The sequence below is a fragment of the Daucus carota genome, chromosome 8 (assembly GCF_001625215.2).
Source record: "Daucus carota subsp. sativus chromosome 8, DH1 v3.0, whole genome shotgun sequence".
Lineage (NCBI taxonomy): Eukaryota > Viridiplantae > Streptophyta > Magnoliopsida > Apiales > Apiaceae > Daucus > Daucus carota.
Window position 1 is genome coordinate 15776830 of NC_030388.2, and position 12681 is coordinate 15789510.

A 12681-nucleotide genomic window follows, 5' to 3' on the forward strand; every position below is an offset into this window, starting at 1 on the left:
TTCACTACATTAGCTCCCCGACACATGGCCACACCCCTGATTACCTACCCACTTGCGCTAAGGTTTGTAATATGCTACTCTTCTCGTAATCGCAATAAGTTTGTATATCCTCCAGTTTGTGCACATGTACTAGTTCACACGTATAATATAAACATTTTGTTGTAGGTGGACAGGGCCGTTTACCCGTACTGAGGTGCCGCACGGTCAGCGTCGTATCACCCGGTACGAGCTGGATAACATGATTGAGGCAAATTTTCGGTGGAGGCCGTATGCAGAGTTAGATGACGAGCATCAGCCTGAGTATGATTTGTACCTGCGTTGGACTGCTACTACGCCTTTGATGTACATGGCCTATGTCGAGTGGTGTTATACTGATAGGGTGACGAGGCAGTTCGGGTTCGTGCAGGACATACCCACATCCTCTCCACGTGCGAATCATAGTAACCTGCACGACATTGTCAACGAGTCCATTAACTGGGAGGACGCCAGGGAGTCTCACACTCGTCTATGGGATAGGTCCCTTGACCGAGCTCTTACATCTCCCCCACTCATGTTTGGCGAGGGTTGCACTGCGGCATACATGCCTTGGTTTCTTGCAGTGACACGTAGATACATGGTAAACCCCGTCTTTTGGGGGACTGCAGAGGCTTTCCAGGGCACACAGGGCGCCACACAGGCACTGGTAAACTCCCTTGTAACTGTTCTTCTAACTTCCTTCCATTATTATGCTAGCTTATTTCTATATGTTCTGTTATAACTATTCTTCATCTGATTATGTCTTCACATGGCTGTTTACAGGAGGATCAGCTTCGAGATATGGAGAGTGCCATTGACCCTGCTACCCTGGATATTGGTCGGGCACAGAGGATTGTACAGGGGTTGTTAGGACGTTTTAGGGGTTCAAGAAACCCTAGCAGACACAGAGGACGGCCACCAGTTACACCAGTTGAGCCGGAGCCAGGCACGTACTACACTCATGTGGGCAGTAGTAGCTCAGATAGGGGAGGTTGGTCACACCTGGTTGGCACTTCTTCTTCGCCGGTTGGGGATGTAGCGGGTACTTCTAGGGCGGATGGATGGGGCTCCTGGCCCGAGTCGACGGTCCGGCCATCTACATATGCAGGGGATGACTACGAGGGTGGTCCATGTGGCTTTACGGTCAGATTAGAGGATGACCAGGACATGTCTGCTGAGGGTCAGTCGCAGGAGTCATACCAGTTCCAGGATGCAGATGCTTATCGTCCTGACATGTCTTTCCTGAGGGATCAGTACACCACACCTCCGCCACAGGTCCCGGTGCCGTCATTTGCTAGCCAGTCCTACATCTTCGGGGCACCTGCGTTTCCATTCGCACCGCCACCAGTGAGGTCCACTCCTACTCCTATACAGATGTCCACTTTTGCTTCGTACACTGGTGAGAGTAGTCCATGGGCGCCCCCCAGCACAGCAGTACCAGGGCACTCTGAGGCCGAGGAGCAACCTGAGGATGAGCATCAACAGCAGCCACCTAGAGCTGCGAAGGGAAAGGGTCGAAGATGTCACACTGGAAGCCACATCTTCGGGCATAAGAAGAAGTAGGATTTCCCTCGTATGTAGTTTGTTTATGGTTATGTACCTGACCATGTACTCGTACGTTTTTATTTCTTGATCTGATTATGTACTTTTAGTCTAGTAGATCGGTTGTTACGTTATTATGCAGTTCTTGTGCTTTTCTTCATTCTTATGTCATAATGTTGTATAATGATTCAAGCATTGAAATTCATAAGGACAATAAAGGAAACCTAACATAACATAATAAACGACAGAACACTAAAACACATACACATGTTGATCTTTCTCGAAACCAGTAAAATTGACTTTATTTTGACTAAACTTTACATATATCAAATAACTGAAAAAAATAATATAAAATTTATCAGATTTTATATGCAACTTTCAGATTTTAAATTTATCAGATTTATATGCAACTTTCAGATTTTAAAAATTATGAGAAGATAATTTGTAATGTTTCGTCAAAAATTGGTCAAATTAATTTTTTTTATTTTATTTTTAAATTAATGAGTACATAATTTGTAATGTTTAGTGCTAAGCAGTGTTGTAAAAAGCGGAAATCGGACTTAGTCGGTGAACGCACCGTCCAGCGATTAATCGGATAATCGGAGATTAATCAGAGTGATTAATCGGATCATTAATCGTAATCAATTTAATATTATTTTTTTAAATATATATATATATATATATATATATATATATATATATATATATATATATTAATATAATTATATATAGTATAAATTTATAGTCATATAAAATCAAAAGATTGATGATTTTTTATAACACAAAACATGCCTTTATATACATATACAAATTCATGCATCTCATATATAAACTTGAATTTGATTGAATCTGTGAAAGAAGATATTGTAAAATTATGTAATTGGAGTTTAGGAGCTAATATTGAAAGAGTGAAAGGTAATAAAAACTACTTTAATTTCTGTGTTTTGTCATTTCCGTGCCTTTTTGTTTTATTTCAAATTATATTTAAAATTTAAAAAAAAATAATTTACTTTTTAATTTTAAATTTTTAAAATTTTCCCGATTAATCGGCGACCGAACAGCGATTAATCGGCGATTAATCCCGATTAATCGCCGACTTTTAGAACACTGGTGCTAAGATATATATTATTTCATGTTATTAATTATATTTATTTCACAAAACAAATAAAATTTGATTTTAAATAAAATATTAAATATATAATACAATAAAAAATTAATTGCGTACATACAATTTTTGAAAAAAAATGGTCAGTTTGGGTCGCCCGTGTGTAGGGCGACCTGAACAGGTGAAAAAAAATGTGGGGGTCGCCCCTGACGAGGGCGACCTGTACACGGGAAAATACAGTTTGGGTCGCCCGAGTATTAATGATTTAGGCTGGTTAGTTTTGAAAAATTGAACGTAGGCTGGTTAGTTTTGAAAACTTTACGATTCATGGTTAGGCCTAGTTGGTTGATATCCATTTCTGTTCATGTGATTAGAAGCTTTAATTTTAAATATCCACAAAATAAAGTACATTACAAGATTAGCATCACATGCTTTCTTCACCTTCAGTGGTTTCCTTTTTCTATGCACTTTAAATCTTGAACTGGAAAGTAGTGCCTGTAATGCAATATAAGCTGTTATTCTTTTCGTCCCCCAGGCAAAAGTACATTCTTTGAGTACAATCAAATTGCATGTTTTTATATGTATCTTCCTCAAACCCTCTTTATTTACCATACTGTTACCCAAATTTAGTCCATTCTCTCAGCTTCCATCATCTCTGTCTGCAATGTATCCTCAAGATCATGTCCCCATTCAGATTGGAACCACTCCCACCCCCGATAATCGACAGCTTAAACGGCGCCACACGGCCCGATACTACATGCACAGGGTGCAAGAGAGTCTGACTACTAGGGTTTCCAAGTTCATTTGTGCAATATGTCTTGGCATTCTCTTTTTTGCAGGCATTGTAGCATTTATAGTTTATCTAAGCTTGCGTCCACACCGGCCACGGTTCTTCATCCAGCAGTTCTCTCTCCCGGCCTTGGCGCAGCCTAATGGATTCGAGAATGCTGAACTCACCTTCAATGTAACAGCGCGAAACTCCAACCACAAGATTGGAGTTTATTATGATGACATGGCGGTAACTGCATATTACGATGATCAGAGCATTGGTGGGCGGCCAGTTTTGTTTCCATTTTACCAGGAGCCTAAAAATTCGACAATTATATTCGGTACGTTGAGTGGGACTAGGTTAACTGTGGATAATCGCCGTTGGATGCAGTTCTTGACGGATCGGGCAAGAGGGAAAGTAATGTTTCGGCTTGAGTTGGTGTCGACGATTCGGTTCAAGATTTCGACTTGGGATAGCAAACGGCATAAAATGCATGCAAATTGTCAAGTAGAAGTTGGGGCTGATGGCATGATGATGGCTAGTTATGTTGGACATAGATGCCCTACTTATTTCACCTAAATCGGCTTTTCCTGTTGTACTATTGTTTTTTATTAAAGTTCTTTTAAATTTATTATGTGTTGTTTGATCTTGTATATTTTTATTTGATTATAGTGAAAGTTATTTTGATCTGTTGATATACCCATCTATACAACCGCGTGATGAGGTACCTGTTTCAAATCGACGCACTGTTGGTATACGGCAATTTGGTGCCATTTTGTTGGCTCGTTCTTTATATTTAAGTTTTAAAATTTTAGATATATTTTTGAAAATTATAGTTTTATATTTTAGCTTTTATATTTTAATTCTTATATTACTATTTATATTTTTAGTATTTATTTAGTTTGTTATATATCTAGCCAAAGGGTCTCCCTTTGGTTAGATATATATTTTTTCTGCTTTAGTATTTATTTTATTTATCACCTTTTTTTCACAAATTATTTTATTTATCTTTCATTGACTTTACCATCTTTTGATAAACTATTTTATATTTTATTATAATAATTAAATTTATAATTTTCTTGTTATTAATGAATTGTATTATTTCAGGTATGAGGTGGAAGTAGCGTGGATTTGGAGCTTGGGACGTTTTATTTCAGACATTAAGTTTTATTGTCTAAACTTCCGGAGACATTTTCTTGTCTTTCGGTTAGATAATAAACTTTTTGAATGAAAGAAACTCCTCGGAGTATTGGCGTATTCTCGATACGAGCAAGTGCATTTCTGTCAAAAAAAAAAAAAAATAATAATAATAGAAGAGTAGTGCTAGGTGCACGAAATTGTGTACAGAAAAATTGTACATACTAATGTGACAATTGATGTGATGGGTTTTAATTTGTGTGGTTGATTTAAATACATGAGGTTCATTCCAATTAAAATCCACAACATGTTATTATGTACAAAATTTTGTATACATTTTTGTGCATTAAGCATTTTCCAAAATAAAATCATGGTCAACGAGTCATTAATATTTAACACAAATAGTCTATCTTAGGAAAAAAAATTGGTTGTTGACTTGGGTATTTGACAGTATTGTGACAACTTCTCCCATATTATCACAATTTACAGTTTTGAAATCAGCCCCTAGTCCTTCAACGCGAAAGGCTTCAGTATACAAAGAACAAGTTTTCAGGCCTTGGTGATACAATGCTGGGAAATTCTAGGCAGATTTCAACGGAGACACATTTTGTTCCAGACTTCCAGGACTCCGAGTGTCATTACAGGTAAAGATGTAACTGCTAGCCTGCAACATTATAAAGAATCATATACCAGTCATCATAAACATATGCCTGATGCACAACTCACTGCTAGATGCAGACGTTTCAGTTCATCGTCTAAAGCAAGAAGACAGAAGGTAGTGCATCTGCCACCTAGAAGATATATCAATATGGCTTATGAGCCACAATCTCACTAGCTCAAACCAGAAGACACTATGCTGCTGGAAGGGACCTATTTTATTCAGATCAACTACATCTTTGAGTGCAGATAGACATGACAGAGACAGAGTGTTCTGAAAACTCTGTTTTCAGGAAATTTAATGACAGAGCACATCTTCATAAAAAAAAAAAAGTAACTTACCTTGACAGCCAAAGTTCTTGATGTACTGTATAGGATGAGTCTCCTTCAGTTTGAATAAAAAGTTCTTCTTTTACTGAAGATTCTTCACCGGAAACAACATCTTGTCTCCTTTTTTTTTATCAAGATGGTCCTTATAACATATATTTGCTTCTCAGGGATTGTAGATTTAAACGACTCCTTGAGTTTAAATAATTCAAAACATTTATCAGTACACACTTAGAGAGTTAAAACGGACATTTGGCCTTTCATATTTGGTAACTCATGCGTCCAGGCCTGTCTCAATAACTTGGTAGGCCCGGTGTGAAATTAATTAATTAATCTTAAATATATTAATACATATAACATGAAAATATAGTAACAATTATAATATATAATTTTGAACAAAAAATAAAAATTATACATTAATTATCCATTAATTGTATTTAGTAAATTAACACAAAAAAATATTTTAATATAAAATAAGTAAATTTAAAATAAATCATCACTGATACAAAGAGGAAGTAGCCAGCTAATTTGAAGATTGGGAGCCCTTCAAATTTTGAAGCCCTATCATAAGATGGACCGGTTGTTTGTATGCTATTCACCGTCCTGGGACTTTAATATCAACGATATGCCTATATGTTGTTGTGTATTTATTTTTATTTTTTAAGTCCGTTAATTATAAGAAACAATCTTTTGTTCCCCTGTAAAATGAGAACAGTGTAGCAAATTCTATAACTAAAAATAACAGGTGTCGAAATGATATTGGAGAAAATCCAAGCTGTGAAGAGCTGGGCTAGCCATTGGCTATAACCATATCCAAATAATCCCAGAAAGCAAAACTCAGATAAGATGCTGACTAATTTACTCTGCATCACAGAAAAAAACTCATAATACAACCAAATATAACACATCGTTATATTCCACATATACCATATCTATTATTTGCTACAAAATCTTTACAAGCTGAAAAAGATAGTGAACAGATGGCTCAAGCAATGGCATCAATGGCTGGTCTACTTGGTTCCTCTCAAGCTGTCTTGGAAGGTAGCCTTCAGCTCAGTGGCTCAAGAACCTTAAGTGTGGCTAGCAACAACAGGGCGAATGTGGCTCGACCAGGGTTCAGTGTCAGAGCACAGCAAGTGTCGTTTGAGTCCGAGGCTAGCCGTCGCGCTGTCCTGGGTCTTGTGGCTCTTGGTTTGGGTGTTGGTTCTTTTGCCAAGGATGGGCTAGCTGCTGCAAGTTCAATCAAAGTTGGACCACCTCCTCCTCCCTCGGGCGGTTTGCGTAAGTCCCTATTACTAGTACAATGGTAGTTATTTTTGTTGCTTATTTGTCGAATATTTGGTGGTACATGGAAGTTAAAATTACATATGAATCAGTTGTAGAATTGTTATGAGAATGAATTATTTTAAATTACAAGGACCAAGGTACATTGCATCATGATACAAGGCATTGTACATATGAATCAAGAACATTAAGAAAATGACAAAAACTTACTCTATGACTCTTTTTTTCAGGATGAATAATCATAATAGTTATATGGCTTAATCACAATTCAAGCTATAATACTCGTATATAGAGCAATGTTCCTTTCAGTTATACTAAGTCCAGATACCAGATATTTGAACATTGTGCTGATATATCGGTAACAGACATGTCTGATTACTTTTCACATATTTTTCCTCCGATTGTGTGAAACTGCAGCTGGAACTGACAACTCAGATGAGGCCAGAGACCTTGACATACCACTGAAAAAGCGTTTTTACCTGCAACCATTGCCACCAACTGAGGCAGCCGCGAGGGCAAAGGATTCAGCCAAGGATATTTTAAATGTCAAGGAGCTTATCGACAAGAAGGCGTGGCCATATGTTCAAAATGATCTTCGTTCCAAGGCTTCTTATCTGCGTTATGATCTAAACACTATCATTTCTGCAAAGCCAAAAGACGAGAAGACATCACTCAAAGAACTCACAGGAAAGCTCTTCCAAGTTATTAATGATGTGAGTTGAAACCATAAGCTCCCTAGTAAAGTATTTTCTTTCAGTGTGAATTACATAACATCAAACATACGCTAAAAATACAGTTTTCTGGCCACTAATAGAATTTTACTCTCTTTTCTTTTTCCTCTTGTAGTTGGACTATGCAGCCAAGACTAAGAGCACTCCTAAAGCAGAGAAGGCCTATGCTGAAACTGTGACCGCACTCAATGATGTTCTTGCAAAGCTTGGTTAGAAAACCTTCATGTATCATGATACAAGATTTATGTGTTAATTGTTCAAAGCGTTCTTCGTTTTGCTTTTGAGAGAATCAAACGGAAGATCATTAACATGTGTTGTTTTTGGAATGTGATTAAAAAAAAAAGACTCCATATCTCTGTGTCACGAGTACTCTCTTTTTTGATTCCTAGTCATTATTACTTGCTCATTAACTCATTATTTCCTCATGATACAAACATCCTTGTGAAACCCAGATCATGTGGAACAACCTGGTTATTTACATTCTAGCCATAAAAGTATACTTGAAATAGAATGACCAACTAGCATCCTTTATTTCACACACCAACATAACACAAACATCATTATTTAGAAGTCTTACAGGTTATTACAGACACATGATTTTCTGATACTAAGCATGTGCATAAAAATAACCTTGACTGAAAAATTTATATATCAAAGTGCAAGAAAGTTCTTAAGTTAAATGTTTCTCTCTAACACGAACAGTTGGTGTGGCCACCAGATGGTCCAGTCTTGACATTGTTAGACCAAACTTTTCATCCATTTCCAACTCAGTAGGCGACGTACCAGTTGATAAGTCCCAATCAAAGCAATGTACCATCTGAGCAACCAACAATTGAATGTTAATCAAGCCTAAGTGCAACCCAGGACATCCTCTTCGTCCTGAACCAAATGGTATAAATTGGAAATCTTGTCCTTGAAGATCAATTTTGCTTCCACTGAACCTCTCTGGGATAAATTCTAGTGCATTCTCAGACCATACATTAGAATCTCGTCCTAATCCCCAGTTGTTAATAATGATTCTTGACTTCTTTGGAATGTGATATCCATTTACCAAAATGTCTTCAGTAGACTCATGAGGAACAGATAGGGGCGCAACAGGATGTAGCCTTAAACTTTCTTTAACAACCATATATAGGTAATCCAACTTAGACAAATGAGCTTCTTCGACTATATCATTATCCCCAACAACCATTTCAAGTTCTTTTTGAACTCGACTCATCACCCTCGGATGCCTTGTAAGTTCTGACATTACCCATATGACTGCAGTGTGTGAGGTATCAACTGCTCCAAATATCATATCGAGTATAATTGCTTTCACATTTGCTCTATCAAATGTAAAACCAAGTTGGTCATTTGTACCAGTGGTCCTATTCTTTAAGGATAAAAGCATGTCAACAAAATCTTCCTTCCCATTTTTTTCTTCAAGGTTACCAATAACTTCATGCTCATCAATGATCAGTTCTAACATCTCATCAAAATCTTTGCTGGTTCTCCTGGCTCGTCGGGCAAGTCCCTGAAATTTAATGTAATATGCTATGAAAATATGCTTTGGCAGATGCAAGATAAAGACAATGGACATGATGATGTAAAGGTCAAACACGATATTCATAGCCACATAGCATTCACTTATCCATGTACCATATACCAGATTCGAACTCTCAATATGTCTAAAAAGATCTTATCCTTTCCAGCAAAAACAATTCATTTTCTCACACATATATATGGGGTCAATTATCATGTAAGCATATTACCACTAACAATTGTAATCGCCAATAAGAAGGATATCAGAGCTGGTCCCTAAAATCAGCGCAAGCACCAGAAAACACAGAAACTCAAGTAAATAGCTGCTATGTACTTGCATATATACCTCAATCTGAACTCCAAAAAATAATATAGTTTGAGTACCTTGACCCCAAGATTCTCATTTACCGAAATATTGAATATTACTCCCTACGTCCCAATTCTTTTGGCTTGTTTGACTTTCTATGATCAAATTGACCAAACTTTGACTGAAAATTTATATTTATTTAATAATTGAAAAAGATTATAAAAAATATATTACTAAAATTTGCATTTATTCTACTTTAAGATGTTGTATGTTTCGGATTTTAAAAATCATGTAAGAATAATTAGTTATTACCGGTCAAAGTTTGGTCAATTTGACCACAAAAAATGAAACAAGACAAAAGAAATGGGACCGAAGGAGTATAAATCTACACTGATTGTCTGTTCGATCCATATATGACTTTCAAAGTAAGAGGGGTGTTACGATCCAAATTAAGTCACATGGGATGTCAAACAAATAATATGATCCAAACTAAGCCAGTTCTCTAGTATTTCGAGATTTTAGGAGAACTAATAAGTCATTATCAAAAAAAATTGAAACCTGCAAGTCCAGAGCTCTTAGGAAAGGAAAGTAGTCTGCAATATTGAAAGCTCCCCCTGTCTCTGTCATTTCCTCGAGAATTCCACTGAGATCAAATCTCACATCTCTGCTTTTCCCAAACAACATCCTGCAAATCATGTCCTGGATCAACTCTCCCACAATCTTAGTAACATCCAACGCCACTCGCGAGCTAGCCGCTTCTCTGATACTTTCCACGAAAAATCCCAGCTCCTCCTTCCTCATCCACGCAAACGAATCGATGACTTTCGTGGTGAGTAGCTCCCGCGTACAAAATTTTCTCATGTTTCGCCAATACGGACCGTAGGGCGTAAATGCTATGCCCTTTACTCCATAAGAGTAGAGCTCTGCAACTTGTATTTTAGGCCTGCTGGCGAAAACTGTGTCGTGAGTCTTGAGAAAGAGCTCGGCTGCTTGAGGGGATGAGACCACGATGGCTGGCACGGACCCGAGGCTCAGGGACATGATGGGGCCGTAGTGTTTGGCGAGCTCGGTGATGGCTCGGTGAGGCAGGGTGCCTAGCATGTGGAGGTTCCCGATGATCGGGAGCCCGCGGGGTCCCGGTGGGAGTTTGTGGTGGGGATTTGAGGTGGTCCACCGGCGATAGACGAGCAACAAGATGGGTACGAGGATAAGCAATATGACAAACATGGTTGATTCGTACATTTTTTTTTGTACGCGGGTAGTTCAGTCGAAATAGCTGGTTTCTTTGCCGTGGCAACCGAGGTCGATCTGTTTTGCATGTAGTGACAACTTATGTGTTGTATATATAGGCAACTAAGGCAAGTGTTCAAATACTAATCAAAATTAAACTATAAACTACAAATGTGTCAATTTTCCACGACTAACCAGAGTCAAACAGTAATCTTCAAAAAATCATTCAAAATGAATCATAATATCTCAACTGTTCTGATGCATAATCATATTTGTTCAAAAGAGTTCTACAATAAAAACAAATTTAATAATCAAATTTTTTACTTAATTTTTAAGTGTTTGTGCATGTCATGTACAATTTATATTTTGTATTATAATCAAATTTTATACATAAATATGAAAAATTTTAAAATTATTTAAGAGATTTTAACGTAGAATGATATTTTATGCCCCTCTCACAACCAACCAATGTGAGGACAACTCTATTGGACTTGCCATCTTGTCGAATTTGTTGGGCCTGTTAAGTAAATCTACTCGACAATAATACGATATTGTCTGCTTTAAGCCGAGGCCTCACGGCTTTGTTTTTATACACTTTCCTGAAAACCTCGTTTGATTAGAGTTGTTCAGGCTGTTTATATTCTAATTTAGTGCCCCTCTCACGATCTGGGACCACTAATCTAATTATAATCATGTCTGAGTACGAGCGCGAAAGATAGTAACGTCATAAGATATGCAAGCAAAGGAGATAGTAACATTCTATAGACAGATTGAGTATTTTATTACTGCTGCACAAATTTATTCAGATTTTACTTTACCTCCGTTGATTGGAGTTCATTCCAGTTTAAAAAAGAGGAGTCAACTATACTGCCGGCCGGCGGCGACCCAAAAATCCTGTTGACAATCCAGCTTTGTCAAGTCATGACAAGTTTGTTGATCTTTCAAATAATATTAACGAAAAACTAACTCATATAATTTACAATATATAAAAATTATTGATTTTGATAGGTCACCTTAAACAATATCAAATATACATTTTCAATCGGTAATTGTGTAAGATACTTGTTCTATGCGACGATTTTAGCCTCTGTTTGTTTAAGAGAAGCCGAATTGAGAATGCCCAACTTTGTGTTTTTTTTTTCCAAACACTAACTTATTTAATTTTCACTTCACTTCTAATTCATTTTTTTTATTTTTAGTACATCTTTTCTTAGTCTCCGTTTTCTCACACAATGTATATAATTCATTGCGACTGAAATTTTTAGACTGTGTTTACTTTGATGGAATGAAATGATAAGATAATTGAATGAAAAATTATATAAAAATTTGATAGAGAATGATGAAAGTGCGAGATAATAGTGATTAAATATGAATGAGTTTAATTTCTTATGATGAAACTATAAACATTTACTTTAATCAACATCATATTAGATATAAAATTATTCTATTCTGAACCCAACTTATTTTACCAACATTTTGGCTGGACTAATGGACCGCAAATTCCTGTCTGGACACTTGAATCACATCCTCCGTGAATCACATGCTTCCTGAACATAGGGGACCGCAAATTCCTGTCTGAACAGTTGAATAAAATCCTCCGTGAATCACATCCTCCGTGAAGATAGGTAGGTACAGCCGTTAACTATATTGGACTATTCAATAGTCCACTAGTCACTATTGGTAAAGGGCGGTGCAAAGATGGACTATATTAGATGATTTCTGTGATTTATAGTACATTATATTGTGGGTGTGAGTAGAATCAGTAATAGATTGTGCTGATTTGACAAAATATTTGATAACACATTTTATGAGTTATGACTTAGTTTTGAAAAAAATATTTATAACACTTTGAGGATAGCTAGTTTTTTAGTGGAGAAAAGTTTGAAATATTTTATATAAATGTTAACTAATAAATAAGAAATATAGATTTAATTAATCATTAAACCAAATTTGTATTATTTAATCATTATGCTGGCTCTAAGGGATTTGCCTTTTCTATTGATTCCTACGGATTGGATCAAAAACAATTCTTGAATGAGGTATTCAACTCATCGAA

The 12681-nt window shown here is 36.7% G+C and overlaps 3 protein-coding genes across 3 annotated transcripts; 2 read left to right on the forward strand and 1 right to left on the reverse strand.

Moving 5' to 3' along the window:
- Positions 1-3211: 3211 nt before the first annotated feature.
- LOC108198933 (NDR1/HIN1-like protein 26) lies at positions 3212-4808 on the forward strand. Its single transcript, XM_017366706.2, has one exon. It carries the CDS (start codon positions 3327-3329, stop codon positions 4008-4010), a length of 684 nt encoding a protein of 227 aa, XP_017222195.1. The 5' UTR covers positions 3212-3326; the 3' UTR covers positions 4011-4808.
- A 1581-nt stretch (positions 4809-6389) lies between these two features.
- LOC108200075 (oxygen-evolving enhancer protein 3-2, chloroplastic) lies at positions 6390-7930 on the forward strand. The gene is made up of 3 exons (XM_017368135.2): positions 6390-6833; positions 7254-7549; positions 7683-7930. Exons 1-3 carry the CDS (start codon positions 6533-6535, stop codon positions 7779-7781), a joined length of 696 nt encoding a protein of 231 aa, XP_017223624.1. The 5' UTR covers positions 6390-6532; the 3' UTR covers positions 7782-7930.
- Positions 7931-8113: 183 nt separating this feature from the next.
- On the reverse strand, positions 8114-10735 carry LOC108200074 (cytochrome P450 CYP736A12). The gene is made up of 2 exons (XM_017368134.2): positions 9954-10735; positions 8114-9080 (listed from the first exon to the last, which is right to left on the reverse strand). The coding sequence occupies exons 1-2, from the start codon at positions 10635-10637 to the stop codon at positions 8238-8240; spliced, it is 1527 nt and encodes a 508-aa protein (XP_017223623.1). The 5' UTR covers positions 10638-10735; the 3' UTR covers positions 8114-8237.
- Positions 10736-12681: the final 1946 nt, after the last annotated feature.